Source organism: Bufo gargarizans, chromosome 3 (assembly GCF_014858855.1).
Source record: "Bufo gargarizans isolate SCDJY-AF-19 chromosome 3, ASM1485885v1, whole genome shotgun sequence".
NCBI lineage: Eukaryota > Metazoa > Chordata > Amphibia > Anura > Bufonidae > Bufo > Bufo gargarizans.
In genome coordinates, this window is record NC_058082.1 from 219212250 (window position 1) to 219227959 (window position 15710).

The window sequence follows — 15710 nt, forward strand, 5'->3', positions numbered from 1 at the left end:
GATCCGTCCCCCATTGACTTTCAATGTAAAGTCAAAACGGATCCGTTTGCACTATCATGAAAAAAATAATTAGACGGATCCGCTCCGAACGCAAGTGTGAAAGTAGCCTAAAGGGGTTCTCCAGGAATAAAAAAATAAATTAAAAATACCTAAATTTGATAATAAATATATTAACAAATACCCTTCATTACTTAGAATGGCTTGTTTTGTCTAGGGAGCAATCATTAAGAGAAATAAAATGGCCGCTGTCCTATCAGTACACACAAAACCTGTTCTAATCACACAGGAGGACAAGTTCCTTCACCACAATGAGCCATAGTGCTGCCTCATCCTCCTCTCTGCTCTGCCTGTCAGGAATCATGATCCTGAATACGGGTGAATTTCTGTGGGAATGGAGATGATAAGAAGAATGCAGGAGAATGAGGTGTGGCTAATGAGCAGCAGCACTTGTATGCAGTCTCCATTACCACAGCCTGTCCTGTCCATCTTCTCTGTACTTCATGTCTCCTCATGAACTAAATTCTCCAGAGATTCAGCTGAACTTCTTATCATCTGTATTCAGGATCATAATCCCTGACAAGTAGAGAGGAGGATGAGGGAGCTCTTTACCTCAGTGTTGTAAAGTAACTTGTCCTCATGTGTGATCAGTACAGTTTGTGTGTGAACTGATCGGACAGCGGCCATTTTGTTCCCCTGATGATTGCTCCATATTCTTAAAGTAATATTTAAGTATTTTCATTTTCTTAATTCCTGGAAAACCCCTTTAAGGAAGATTCCAGGAAGAGACTGTCATTATTCTCAATGGGCGTTCCTTCTCCCTGGCTGTAGCGCTGTCCAATCAAAGCCTAGAGTGTCACTGCCAGGGAGAAAAAAAATAAACTCACCTTCTCCCTGTGAGATTCTGTGCTTTGATTGGACAGCGCTACAGCCAGGGAGAAGGAACGCCCATCGAGAAAAATGGCAGTCTCCTCCCCATTGTTCCGATGTTAGCAATTAGCATACAGAGCGGGAGAATATACCGAGGGCCACAGCGGGCGAACAGAGCGACGCCCAGGAATAATAGTAAGTGCAGTGAGATCCCTGGGCGCCGCGCTAGATATCCTGATAGTTAGTTTACAATGTTTGGACCCATGAAAGGTCCACTATGTGTGGCATATATGGACAACATAAGCTCCAGAGCTGAATTGAGTATAGACTTAGGGAGAGATTTACCATGACTGGTGTAAAGGAAACTGGCCTAGTTGCCCATAGCAACCAAGCCAGTTCTATTTTACACCAGTCGTGATGATAATTCTACCTTAAAATGGGTGTTCCAGGTTCAGAGCTGAACCCGGACATACCTCCATTTTAACCCCGGCAGCCCCCCTGACTTGAGCATCGGAGTAATTCATGCTCCGATCCTCTCCTTTGCCCTGCACTAAATCGTGCAGGGCAAAGGCATTTTTTGGAGATCCGGTGACGTACCGGGTTCTCCATGGGGCTGCCAGGAAGCCCGGTGATGTCACCGGCACTGATGGGCGGGCTTTAGCGCTGCCCTAGCCAGTAAAACTGCTAGGGCAGCGCTAAAGCCTGTCCATCAGAGTCGGTGATGTCACCGAACACACTGCTTCCGCCCGGCAGTGTGTGATTGTACACAAAAGAGCCCGTGCCCTGTGCGATTTAGCTCAGGGCAAAGGAGAGCATCGGAGCAGTTCATGTCAGGGGGGCTGGCCGGGGTGAAATTATGGGCATGTCCGGGTTCAGCTCTGAACCCAAACAACCCCTTTAAGTGACAAGTCCATCAATCAAATCAGCTGCATTCCTCTCCCTGACATGTGTAAGTGTACGGCCACACGTCCATGGTTACCGACGCAGTTTTGTAAGCAAAAAGAGGAGTGAATTTAAAGACCGAGGACAAGTGTCTTCTGTCCTTTATATTTTCTTATCTTATACGATCCACTCCAGATTTTGACTTCCAAAACTGCATAAGGAAACCTGACAGTGTGGCCAGACCCTAATGCTGGACATTAGTTTTTTGTCCGTCAAACCCACCAAGGAGTGTGGGTAAGGCTGACACCCCCAACAGATAATGTCAGGGGAGACAAGGATCCGGCTCCTTTTGTTCTCCAGTGATATAAGCTGCTGGCAGCGTCTTTCTCCGCTCTCCCCACAGACACGCTTGGCTCGGGAGGCTGGAAAGCAGTCAGAAGCGATGGCTGTCGGGCTGGCGACTGTTCGGCCCACAGCTATGGAATGTGTCTGGGCCCTTTAGGCTGGAGCTACATTTACACTTTGCAGCAGTTTTGTGACAGCTGCAGTGCACAAGACTGCACACAACTCACTGTATTGCTTTGGACTGAAGCTGTCACTTGAGTTAAAAAGGTTTTTCGATATTTTTATTTTTTACTGATGACCTAGCCCCAGGATATTTCATCAATATCACATTGGTGGGGGTCCGACACCTGGGACCCCCGCCCATCAGCTGTTTTAAGGAAGCTGCAACGTTCCTGTGAGGACCGCGGCCTTCTGACAGCTCACCAAGCACAGTATCGTACATTGTATAGCGGCTGTGCTTGGTATCACACTCCGCTCCATTCACTTCTATGGGGCTGAGGTATGCCTAGGCCACGTGACGTCACTGGCCTAGGGAAAGCAGACAGAAGGCCACTGTGCTAACAGGAGCGCCGGTACCTACTCAAACAGCTGATCGGCAATCAGATACTGATGTCTAAAGAACAGGTCATCAGTTAAAAATCTCAAAAAAAAACTTTAAAAATCAAAAGTCCTACAAAGTCTAGGTGTAGTCCAGCTGTAGAGAAAACATGGCTGCCACGCTGGATTAGGAATACGTATCTGCAGGTTGGTGAGATTTGGAATTAAAGGAAAATTAGAAGTCTCCCCTGTCCTGCGATCACCTGAGCATGAAGCCCATGAAGAGCGGGCACTGGCACACAGATGGCGCTTAACTGCACAACCACTGGCTTGTTTTTCATTTGGCATCTACAACACGCAGGATCTTGTCAAATATCAGGCATTAAAAACAAAGGTCAAAATCTGCATGAAAATTCCCAAATTCATATGGGGGATTTTCCTGCACGGATTTCAGTGTGGAATTTCCTACTCCGTAGCTTTAATAACTTCTTGGCGCAGTATCCGCACTGAATGGGGCTAAATGTGCTGAATTCTAGGCAGATTTTTCCTACAGGAGAAGCCACCATGTGAACATGTCCCTAAAGCATGGATTCTGGCTTCTGCTGGGATCCATATGACCCAGGACACTATAGGGGATCAGGGGCCACTACGTGATCCGCTCTGTCGTTACCATGGGGACACTCACCTTCCTTGGGGGGTAAAGGGATGGCGAAGCTGGGGCCGTCTTCCACTTTGATAAGGTGCTCCGTGTAGCAGGACGATCCCTCCCCAGAGTCCTCGGTGAAGTTGTCTTGGGAAGACTCGGGCCCCCCCTCCCCGGAGCCAGTGGGCTCTTCCTCGTCCTCCAGCTCCTCATCCTCCTCCTCCCTGGGGTGTGAAGGCAGCTCCTCTCGGCAGGGGGGGTCGGGGCGGAGGAGCAGGACTCCGGGGGGCTCGGGCATCGGGCCGCAGAGGTGCTCGGTGCTCCCTGCCGGGGCCGGCCGTGTGCTCAGGATGCGGTCCATCTCATCGTAGTAGCGGCAGATCTTCCGAGCGTGGCCGTTCTTCTTGAAGCCCTCCCGGGCCTGGTAGTACTGGCGCTTGAGGCCCTTGATGCGGATGCGGCACTGCTCCGGCGTCCGCTCGAACCCCAGCTCGCTGAGGCGGCCGGCCACGTCCCGGTACACATGGCTGTTACGGAAATTGCCGTCCAGGGCCGACTGCACGTCAGCCTCCCCCCAGATGTCCAGCAGCGCTCGGGTCTCCATGTCAGACCACAGGAAGCCCCGGGTGCTGGTGATAAGCCGCCGCATACACACCGTCATGCCGTCTGTCCGCACGGTCCCAGGGTACAAGGAGTGGACGCAGCCTCACACAGACACTGCAGGGAAATGCGGCCGCTGCCCTCACTCATTCAGAGCCGGTACCCCGGAGAGGCTACCGGCTCCGCTCAGCAGACGTGCCCGGCGCACACATCACTGGAGCAGTGACCCAGTCACGCAGCGCGGCGGCCGCGGGGAGCACCTCCCGGACTCATGCATGGCTGCACTGCTAGGAGCCTTCCTGGAGCCGAGCGCTAGACCCGCGTCACACACTCCACATTCCATGCTGTTACTTGTCAATAAAGCTTCGGACATTCAAAACCTTGACAGATTATTATAAACAAAAACACCACGAGGGTGTGTGGAGGGCGTGACGTCACTGCGACTAGTCTGCTCTCTGCACATCCTGGTACAATAACTCACCTACACTACTACAGTACTAGTGCAGGTGAGAAGCAGAGCAGCAGCCAATCAGATTGTTCTTTACCTTATAACCTATTGTCAAAAAACTACCATTTGATAGGTTTCTATGAGCAGCTACACTTGCCCAGTATGTATCTAATAGAATGTATTAGGTCAGAGACTCATTTTAGTTTTGCATTGTGCCACTAAGAGCCATACATTTTAGACTGCAGCCTTTCAGTTATTACCCCACCCCTTTTCTTACAGCAGCCCACCCCTCCATCTAAAGCAGCCTGGCACCATATACACGGAGGGCTGCTATCTGGGGGGGGGGGGGGGGGGCCTAAATGTGTACACGGAGGGCTGCTATCTGGGGGGGCCTAAATGTGTACACGGAGGGCTGCTATCTGGGGGGGCCTAAATGTGTACACGGAGGGCTGCTATCTGGGGGGGCCTAAATGTGTACACGGAGGGCTGCTATCTGGGGGGGCCTAAATGTGTACACGGAGGGCTGCTATCTGGGGGGGCCTAAATGTGTACACGGAGGGCTGCTATCTGGGGGGGGCCTAAATGTGTACACGGAGGGCTGCTATCTGGGGGGGGCCTAAATGTGTACACGGAGGGCTGCTATCTGGGGGGGGCCTAAATGTGTACACGGAGGGCTGCTATCTGGGGGGGCCTAAATGTGTACACGGAGGGCTGCTATCTGGGGGGGCCTAAATGTGTACACGGAGGGCTGCTATCTGGGGGGGGCCTAAATGTGTACACGGAGGGCTGCTATCTGGGGGGGGCCTAAATGTGTACACGGAGGGCTGCTATCTGGGGGGGGCCTAAATGTGTACACGGAGGGCTGCTATCTGGGGGGGCCTAAATGTGTACACGGAGGGCTGCTATCTGGGGGGGCCTAAATGTGTACACGGAGGGCTGCTATCTGGGGGGGCCTAAATGTGTACACGGAGGGCTGCTATCTGGGGGGGCCTAAATGTGTACACGGAGGGCTGCTATCTGGGGGGGCCTAAATGTGTACACGGAGGGCTGCTATCTGGGGGGGCCTAAATGTGTACACGGAGGGCTGCTATCTGGGGGGGCCTAAATGTGTACACGGAGGGCTGCTATCTGGGGGGGCCTAAATGTGTACACGGAGGGCTGCTATCTGGGGGGGCCTAAATGTGTACACGGAGGGCTGCTATCTGGGGGGGCCTAAATGTGTACACGGAGGGCTGCTATCTGGGGGGGCCTAAATGTACACGGAGGGCTGCTATCTGGGGGGGCCTAAATGTACACGGAGGGCTGCTATCTGGGGGGGCCTAAATGTACACGGAGGGCTGCTATCTGGGGGGGCCTAAATGTACACGGAGGGCTGCTATCTGGGGGGGCCTAAATGTACACGGAGGGCTGCTATCTGGGGGGGCCTAAATGTACACGGAGGGCTGCTATCTGGGGGGGCCTAAATGTACACGGAGGGCTGCTATCTGGGGGGGCCTAAATGTACACGGAGGGCTGCTATCTGGGGGGCCTAAATGTACACAGAGGGCTGCCTAAATGTACACGGAGGGCTGCTATCCGGGGGGCCTAAATGTACACGGAGGGCTGCTATCCAGGGGCCTAAATGTACACGGAGGGCTGCTATCCAGGGGCCTAAATGTACACGGAGGGCTGCTATCCGGGGGCCTAAATGTACACGGAGGGCTGCTATCGGGGGGCCTAAATGTACACGGAGGGCTGCTATCTGGGGGGCCTAAATGTATATGGAGGGCTGCTCTCTAGGGGATTTGCCCACTCTCGCAGGAGTTTTCTCTATTTTTCAAGAAACCTCCTGAATGAGTCAGGAGATTTGGCAAGTATGTTTTTTTTATTATTCTGTCAACATAGCCATAGGATGGTTTGGTATTTGTAGGGTAATCTTTATTTTTCACTGGCACCATTTTGGGGTACTTATTGAAAATCTTATTAAAATTTGGGGGGGGGGGGGGGAATAGGAAAAAAAGCAATTACAAACCGACAGGCAATCTATTAGGCCATGTGGCACAAAGCCATTGCAGCCCACGATCATGCTGCAGGGTGCACCACCTACATGCTGTGGTCACTATTGATCATGGCTTCTAAGGGGTTGGGCAGCATGGACTGGTGTTCTGTGATCTCAGTTGCTGTAGTGCAATGTCATCTGTTTATTACAGCAGCACCCATTGCTGATGGCACAGGCACAGCTCTTGTGCCCATGCCATCCACTGGACTTAAAGAGGACCTGTCACCGCTCCTGACATGTCTGTTTTAGTAGCATCATGCATTCCCCATGTAATAACAATTCTGGAGCATCTATTCTTATGTCTCTATGTTGTGCATATGGTACAGATGGGAGGTAACCAGTTGGGGGAGGGGGGGGGGGGGGTTGTACCTGCACAGACTGACAATGGCAGCACTGATTGGATAGAGTCTGACTGTGCAGGGACACACCTCCAACTGGTTACCGCCCCTCTATACCCTTACTGCAGACTGCTAGCAATTCATCCATAACTTCTAGTAGAAATAGTAAAGGAATGGCACAACATAGAGACATAGGAATAGATGCTCAGGAAATTGTTATTACATGAAGCTATTAACATAGGTATGTCAGGAGCGGTGACAGGTCCTCTAACGTCCATTTGTGAGAATGCACCTACAAAATGGATGTACGTTACAACCATATGCAGGAAGGGGTTAACGCAATTATTTATAGGAACCTCAGTCAGAGACTGCCTGCCATTGCACGTGCATAGCTCCTGTATGGCAGCACACTTTCCATCAATGTGCCATCATATGGCCGAATATCTTTGACACTCTGTGTGCCACGATATACATTACAGCAAAAACAATGAGTAACATCAAGTCCCCTTTAAAAATTAAATCTTTATTTAGATAAATATTAAAATAGCTCTTCGTGAATAGTAGGGACACAAAAAGGCGCTTACTTTTAATACAAATACAGGAGGCGGGTGCTGGCTGTACTTGCCTCCTGTATCTGTATTAAAGGTTAGTTATCATTGGTGGCGCACTGCGCCAACCCCACAGTATTAAAGTCATTGGTGGCAGTGGCCACAGGGTCCCCCCCCACCACAACCTAAGTCGTTTCATAGGTGGCAGTTCTGATCGGAGCCCCAGCAGTGTAATCGCGGGGCTCCGATCAGTTACCATGGCAGCCAGGATGCTACTGAAGCCCTGGCTGCCATGGTGAGCTCCCTGCTGCTGTATGTACTATACACAGGGCAGCAGGGAGAGTGTGAGATCCTATTCACCCTAATAGAGATCTATTAGGGAATATTGGTACACGTTACCGGCATCGGCTCAAAAAAAAAGAAAAAAACTGTATCGGTCCATCCCTAGAAGGAACAGCTCCTCTGGTTGCCGTTCCTGACCCGGGAGCACGCACCTTTGACCACGGCATCTAAAGGGTTAAATGTCTGCGATCAGACCTCTGCTGTTTCTAGTGGCTATGGCACTCACAAGCTGGCGCCGTAATTAAAACCCCTACTTCCACTGTACAAGTATGGTGTTGGGATAGAGTTGTTGCGATACAAATTTTTTTATTTGATTTCGATACCATAGAAAAGTATTGCGATACTTGATACCATTCGATACCACGTGAAAAAAAATGAAAAACACCAAAAAAGCCATGTGCATTCCGCATTTTAAATAATGGAGAATAGCGCAGTTTAAAAAAAATATATTAATAGTTTGGACGTGGCAATATGTGTTGTTTATTTATTGTTTATATATTTTATATGTAAAATTGGGAAAGGGGGTGATTTATACTTAATATTTTGGTGGGGGTTTTTTAAACTTTTTTTTTTTACTTATTTAATAACAATTTTTCCTCTTAGGGGCTAGAACCTGGGATCTTTTGATCCCTTGTCATATTCACTCTGATAGAGCTCTATTAGGGTGAATAGGACTTCACCTCTCACTGCTGCCCTGGGCATAGTACACACAGCAGCAAGGAGCAGACTATGGCAGCCAGGGCTTTAGTAGCATCCTGGCTGCCATGGTAACCGATCGGAGCCCCAGAATTACACTGCTGGGGCTCCAATCAGAGGCTGCCCCTGTATCACCAATGAGGAGGGGAGGGGACCCTGTGGCCACTGCCACCTTTAATACAGGAGGCGGGTGCCAGCAGCAGATCAGTGGCAATTAACCCCTCAGGTGCCACACCTGAGGGGTTAACCGACGCTGATCGCCGGCACGAGGGGTTAACCGATGGCCGATTGCCGGCACCTGCCTCCTGTATTAAAAGTTAAAGATGACCTTTCATGGATCCGGACTTTGTTAAGTTAACAGGCTACATAGAGCCGCGCCCAGGTATATCCCTGCACCTACTATTATTCCTGGGCGCCGCCCCGTTCGCCCGCTGTGGCCTAGTTACCGTCTCCTGCTCCATATGCTAATTACTACTATCAGAGCAATGCAAAGGAAACATCAGCTTCTCTCCTGTGCGTTCCTTTTCCCTGGCTGTGACGTTCTGCGCTACGATTGGACAGCTCATGTTCTGTGATACTAGACTGCGCAGCAGCTCAGCCCAGTATCGAAAAAATGGAAATCCTGAAATTTCAATACCCGCAACAACCCTAGTTGGGATGGAAGGGATTAAAGGGATATTCCTATCTTTCTGCAATGAAAATGTCCCAGAAGTGGGACATTAAAGGGATGTGCAGTGTAAAGGATAGGTCATCAATACCCAATTGGCAAGGATCTGACTCCCAGCACCCCTGCTGATCAGCTGTTTGAAGGGGTGGCGGCGCTCGTGCAAATGCTACTTCCACTTCACTTTATTACCTGTGCATTGTGACAGCGTACTTACTAGTCAAGACAATAGGATGAGCAGTTGTAATTACAGTGCGTGGCCATGTTAATGAGACGCTGCACAGGTAATTTGGAAGCGGAAGCAGCGCTCGTTTCTCCTTCAAACTGCTGATAAGCGGGTGTGCCGGGAGTCAGACCCCACCAATCTGATATTGATGATCAGTATCTTTACACTGCACAGCCCCTTTAACCCGTTTCCAGAATGAGGACCTCACACTTTCGGATGAGGATGGAAAGGTGACCGCATACGCCTGGCTCTCGCTAGTAAAAGCCGAGTCAGCACACTTGGCTATTTTCAGAAGTGCTACTGAAGTGAAGGAGCCGGGCATGCACGGCAACTACTCATTCCCAGCAGGGTGCCGTCTATTCTGGAGATAGGAGTGGATCCCAGAGGTAGGACCGGCACCTATTGGAGCTTTATAGCATATCCCGTAGAACTGCCAAATGTCCCAGATAGAACAACCCCTATAACTAATCAGATTATTCCATATATAGAATATTATACAGTGACAGTTCCACATGATGCACAAATGTGCCTCTGTTTATCCCCTTGAGGAATTTTAGTTTTTACTCTCTGCCTTCCCGGAGTCATCGCTTTTTTACTTTTCCGTTCACATAGCTGTATAAGGGCTTGTTTTTTGCAGAACAAGTTGTATTTTCTAATGTCACCATTTATTGTTGCATACAATGTAGCGTAAAGCTAGAAAAATCATTCCAAATGGGGTGGAATTGGAAAAAAAAGCAATTCCACCACAGCTTTATGGGTTTTGGTTTCTCTCTGCGGTAAAGCTGACCTGTTAGGGCTGTTTCACACGAGCGGATACCGTGCGTGACATCCGCTGCATGGATGACAGCCAAGACCCGATGCGGACAGCAGAGGCACGGAGCATTAACATGACTGATAATGCTCCGTGCCTCTCTGTGATCTCTTTACTACAAAATCACGGTGACAACTTTATCTCACTGTGATTTCGTAGTAAAGAGGTCACAGAGAGGCACGGAGCATTATCAGTCATTCACGCAGCGGATGTCACGCACGGCATCCGCTCGTGTGAAATAGCCCTTAAGCCCCTTTCACACGAGCAAGTTTTCTGCGCGGGTGCAATGTGTGATGTGAACCACACGGGATCCGGACCCATTCATTTCAATTAGTCTGTGTACATGTGCGTTGGTTTTCACACATCACTTGTGCGTTGTGTGAAAAATCGCAGCGTGTTCTATATTCTGCGATTTTCACGCAACTCTTGCCCAATAGAAGTGAACGGAGCTGCGGGAAAATCGCATCCGTTCGCATGCGTTTTTCACGGATGGTTGCTAAGAGATGTTGTTTGTATACCTTCAGTTTTTTATCACGCGCATGCAAAACGTATTAAATCGCATTGCACCCGCGCGATAAAAACTGAATGCGATCGCAGACAAAACTGAATGACTTTGTTTTCAAAATTGCGCATTTTTCACTGAACGCATTCGCAACGCATCCGGACCTAATCTGCTCATGCTTGTCTGCAAGGGGCCTTATGCTGGGTTAAGACCTGAGCGTTCGGGATGTCGCGCTCTGTATGCGCGATTGTACCGGCATTTGCAATCACGCATACAGAGACAAGCGAACGCCCATTGTCGCACGTTCCCGGAAGTCTATGTACGGGAACGTGCGACAAGACGCCCCAAAGAAGCTCATGTACTTTTTGGGGCGTCGGGGCGTTTTACAGCGCGATCGTACGCGCTGTAAAACGCCCAGGTGAGAACTATTCCCATAGGGAATCATTGGTTCTTGCCTGTTGAGCGTTTTACAGCGCGTAGGAACGCGCTGTAAAACGCTCAGGTTTTAACCCAGCCTTAGGGCTATTTAACATGAACGGATGCCGTGCGGGTAATCCGCTTTGTGAAAGAGAGCCAAGCCCCGCTCTGGACAATCAATCATGTTAATGCTCCGTGTCTCTGCTGTCTAGAGCGCAGCTTCGCTCTATTTCACACAGCAAATTACCCGTACGGCATCCGCCCACGTGAAAGAGCCCTTAACTTAATTCTTTGGGTCAGAACAATTACCACTAAACCACAGTTATCTATGTCTACAGAGCTGTGTGGGGATTTGTTGCGGGGCGATCTGTATTTTTTTTTTCTCATTTTGACATGTTTATAGTTTTTTATCACTTTTTGGGGGGAGGATGTGAAGTGATGAAAAAATGGTGAATTGGCCATTTAGATTTTTATTTTCTGTTGTATGGGATAAAGCATTGCCCAAGATGTTTAATTTTAGTTTAATTCTGGAGAAAAGGGAGCGATTAGAATTTTAATATTTAAAAAAAACTTTTTTAGCCCCCAGATAGGGGGCTAGAATATACGATTTTCAGATTGCTTTTAGCTTACATTGCAGTGCATTAGCACTACACTGTAAGCTATATTTACGGTTAGAGCTCATGCACACGCAAAACACAGATATCTGCCGTGTGCATTCTGCATTTTGCGGAACGGAAGAGCTGGCCCCCAATAGAACAGTCCTATCCTTGTCTGTAATGTGGACAAGAACAGGACATGTTCTATAAGGGCTTATGCACACTAAGGGCTCTTTCACACTTACGTTCTTCTGTTCCGGCATAGAGTTCCGTCGTTGGGGCTCTATGCCGGAAGAATCCTGATCAGGATTATCCCCATGCATTCTGAATGGAGAGAAATCCGTTCAGGATGTCTTCAGTTCAGGACCGGAACGTTTTTTGGCCGGAGAAAATACCGCACTGCGCTTTTTGCTCCGGCTAAAAATCCTGAACACTTGCCACTAGGCTGGATCCCGAATTAATGCCCATTGAAAGGCATTAATCCGGATCCGGCCTTAAGCTAAACGTCGTTTCGGCGCATTGCCGGATATGACGTTTAGCTTTTTCTGAATGGTTACCATGGCTGCCGGGACGCTAAAGTCCTGTTTGCCATGGTAAAGTGTAGTGGGGAGCGGGGAGCAGTATACTTACCGTCCGTGCGGCTCCCAGGGCGCTCCAGAGTGACGTCAGGGCGCCCCAAGCGCATGGATCACGTGATCGCATGGACACGTCATCCATGTGCACGGGGCGCTCTGACGTCATTCTGGAGCGCCCCGGGAGCCGCACGGACTGTAAGTATACCGCTCCCCCGCTCCTACTATGGCAACCAGGACTTTAATAGCGTCCTGGCTGCCATAGTAACACTGAACGCATTTTGAAGACTGATCCGTCTTCAAATGCTTTTAGTTCACTTGCGTTTTTCCGGATCCGGCGTGTAATTCCGGCAAATGGAGTACACAACGGATCCAGACAACGCAAGTGTGAAAGAGCCCTAACGCATTCTGTGGCATCTGGAAAAATATAGAACATGTCCTATTCTTGTCTGCATTATGGACAAGAATAGGACTGTTCTATTAAGGCCCGGACGTTCCTTTCCGCAAAAGGCAGAATGCACACAGCCGGTATCCATGTTTTGTGGGATAGCAAATTGCAGGCAACAGTTGTGTGCATAAGCTTTAATTTTGCGGACAGCATGGAAAGAACAAACAGATGCGGACAGCACACGGTGTGTTGGCCGCATCTTTTTCAGCCCCATTGAAGAGAATGGGTCTGCATCCGACCTGCAAAAAATGCGGATCGGATGTGGCGAAAAATATGTTCATGTGCATGAGCCCTTATCATGTGGAGCCCTGCCACCTGCAGGTCTCCATAGGAACTACAGCTCTGATATGCTGTGTTTCTTCAGAGAGACTCTGCACATCAGAGCGAAGGAACGGCATGCCCCGATTGTCGCACAAGGGAGCCACTCCAGGCCTGGAAGCGCAGCACTCAGATGCTATGGTCACATTTGACCCCAGGATAGGTGATAAAAGTCAGATCACTGGGGTCTGACTGCTGGCACCCCAGCAATCCCGAGAAAACGGGGCCACAAGTCCCCTCTCTCAATGGAGCGGTAGTGTGTATGTCGGTTCTCCTCTCCATTCACTTCTATGACAGCAACCTAGACAGCACTACTGTCACACCCGTGGCACGGAGCTCTGGCAGAGAATGCGGGGAATCAGCAGGACACAAATCACAGCATGCAGTGGTTTGTGTCCGGCCGATTCTCTGCAATTTTGCCAGAATGCGGCTGGGTCTCCGCCTGACCCGTTATACTCAATGGGGCCAGAGGCCTTCCATATGTATCAGGCAGTGCAGGATCCGGAGAATTCACGCCTCAGACACGAAAATAGCCACTAAATATCCACTCTTCTTCAGGGGTCGCTCACTGTAAGGGTCCATTCACACATCCGTGTGTGTTCTGCAGATTCACGGATCCGTAAGACACGGACAGTGGCAATGTGCGTTCCGCATTTTGTGGACCGCACATTGCCGGAACTAAGAGAATATGCCTATTCTTGTCTGCTATTGCAGACAAGAATAGGACATGTTCTATTTTTTTTTCAGGAATCGGAATTGCGGACCCGGAAGTGCGGGTCCGCAATTCCGATCAGATTCCGTTCCACAAAATGCGGAATGGAATTGCGGATGTGTGAATGGACCCTAACTTAGTATAGTGAAGACACGCTGAAACCTGTAAAAGGAGTAACGAACGGTTGATGTTGGTCACCAACACTAGAATATGGGTTATCAGGTAACAGGACTTTATCTGCTGCGGAGTGGCCAAAATCCTGCATGTTAATATTTGGATTTTATCGTGGATTTCACCCAGTACATCCCTGCCTCCTGGGCCTGGCTCACAATCAGCTGCTGGAAATCTCTGGCCAAACACTGACATGTGAATAACGCCTGACAGATATAACATTTTTTTCCTCAACATTACTGTATGATGTTTTTTTTTTTTCTTTTGCGGGACGAGTTATACACTTAAATGGTACAATTTTGAATTCATTACTACTGTATATCGGGGGGAAAAAAGACGAATAATCATTTCCGGTAGGGAATAAAATAAAACCCATCAACTCCACAATTTTGGGGGTTTTGTTTTTTGGGTTTCATTTTTAGGGCATTCACGGTGCGATATACATGACCTGTTAATCTTATTCCGCAGATCTGGATGATTACGGTGACACCAATATTATAGAGATTTTTTAAGTTTTACTTTTGCACAATAAAAGCACTTCAGACGCTGCACATTTGGGATTTTTTATTTTTTTTCCACCGCGGAGGTTAAAGGCGTTGCTGCTTTCTTCCCCAGGTGGGGTGCTGTTTTTGGAAGAACGCAGCCATATTTTTCTAATCCTGTCCAACCCATTTAATAAATGTGATCATTTTAGACGAACCATCATTGCTGAATACAACAGATCACCACTGTTATCCGTATTGACTATAATGGGATCCGGCCACTTGACGGCATAAATCCCGGGTTTTGGAAGGATAAATACTGCTGTGGTTTTCGTCCCGCCAAAAGCCAGCCTTTATTCCGGATCAGGCTTTTGGATCCCCTCTAATGGAGATGTGAGCGCAGCCTAGTCGGTCCGGTTATGTATGGCTCTGGACCACTTATGTGCACTTTTACTTGTGATAATACAGCATTTTTACGGACAAAAACTGGTTACTGTTTTTTTTTTTTTTTTTAAACCACGGTTCAAATAACCTTGTCACAGGACACGTATTGGGACGTGTGGTCTATAGAATCCTATGGATACATCTGTGGTTTGAACCCAATGACAACAATCTGTAGGGTGCAGGTCACGGTCTAATCGCACTTTTTCTATTATTATTTTTTTGCATGAATTATAAACCAACTAATTAGTCGCAATTCCAAGGTAATCGCATGAAAAACACTATCTGACCGCAACGTGTGAATACAAACAGCAAAGCACTGAGACCTCCTCTGCAGCCTGTCTCATCACGGACCCCCATGCTGTCATTGCTGTGGCGCTTAGACTTCACTAGCACACGCCCCCGACAGTACCTGCTTCCTGTAGGCTGTACAGTAGACCTGCAGCCAGGACCCCCACAGCTGCCAGTGCAGCAAGGGAGCCGCAGGCGGACATGACGACAGCCGCTCCTTACCTACAGCCGTGCACCGGGCGAGGAGCATCAGGATACTTCCGGGACCCGAGCGCAACAGCAGCGCCCAGACGGGGGACAACCAATCAGTGAGGAGATGCAGGAGGGGGCGGTGACATCGCGGTATCTGTCAGCGCGGCGAGCCAATCACGTGGCGGGATCCTGGTGACGCGTGTGTTATGGGCTCAGCGTGTGTGACCAGTGTCGTGTCCTAGAAGTGTCTGCACAGCTGACAGTGCGGGCCCCAGTACAACAGCCCATATGCACAGGAATGAGTCCTGTTTTATCTCCATGTTGCAAATGGTTTTCCTTCTGAATAGGCTTTGCTCACCTGCACACTTTGCGGAATACAGTCCGCTTTTCCGCCCGGAATAACGCATGCGGAATAACCGAAGCGTATTACAGCACTAGCATAGCACCGTGTATGTGTTTACACAAATCTCATGCACACTTTGCAGATTTTTTTCTCTGCATAAATTGACCTGTTTGTGTACATTTCCAGATCTGTGGCATGTCAGTTATATTTTTGGTTTCAGCTGCGGATTTCACTCTTTTC

General features: G+C 49.1%; 1 protein-coding gene across 4 annotated transcripts in view; it reads right to left on the minus strand.

The window, feature by feature from the left end:
• Positions 1–15224, minus strand: part of NAXD (NAD(P)HX dehydratase) — a 31281-nt gene extending 16057 nt beyond the window's left edge. Inside the window, exon 1 of one of the 4 annotated variants that reach the window (XM_044285236.1) lies at positions 15158–15224. In XM_044285236.1, the coding sequence (XP_044141171.1) occupies positions 15158–15185 (28 nt within the window). In that variant the 5' untranslated portion in view covers positions 15186–15224. Of the gene's footprint in view, positions 1–3316; positions 4223–15056 lie in introns of those variants that run through there. The other 3 variants (XM_044285235.1, XM_044285234.1, XM_044285233.1) reach the window with 3 other exon arrangements.
• Between the last annotated feature and the right edge of the window lie 486 nt (positions 15225–15710).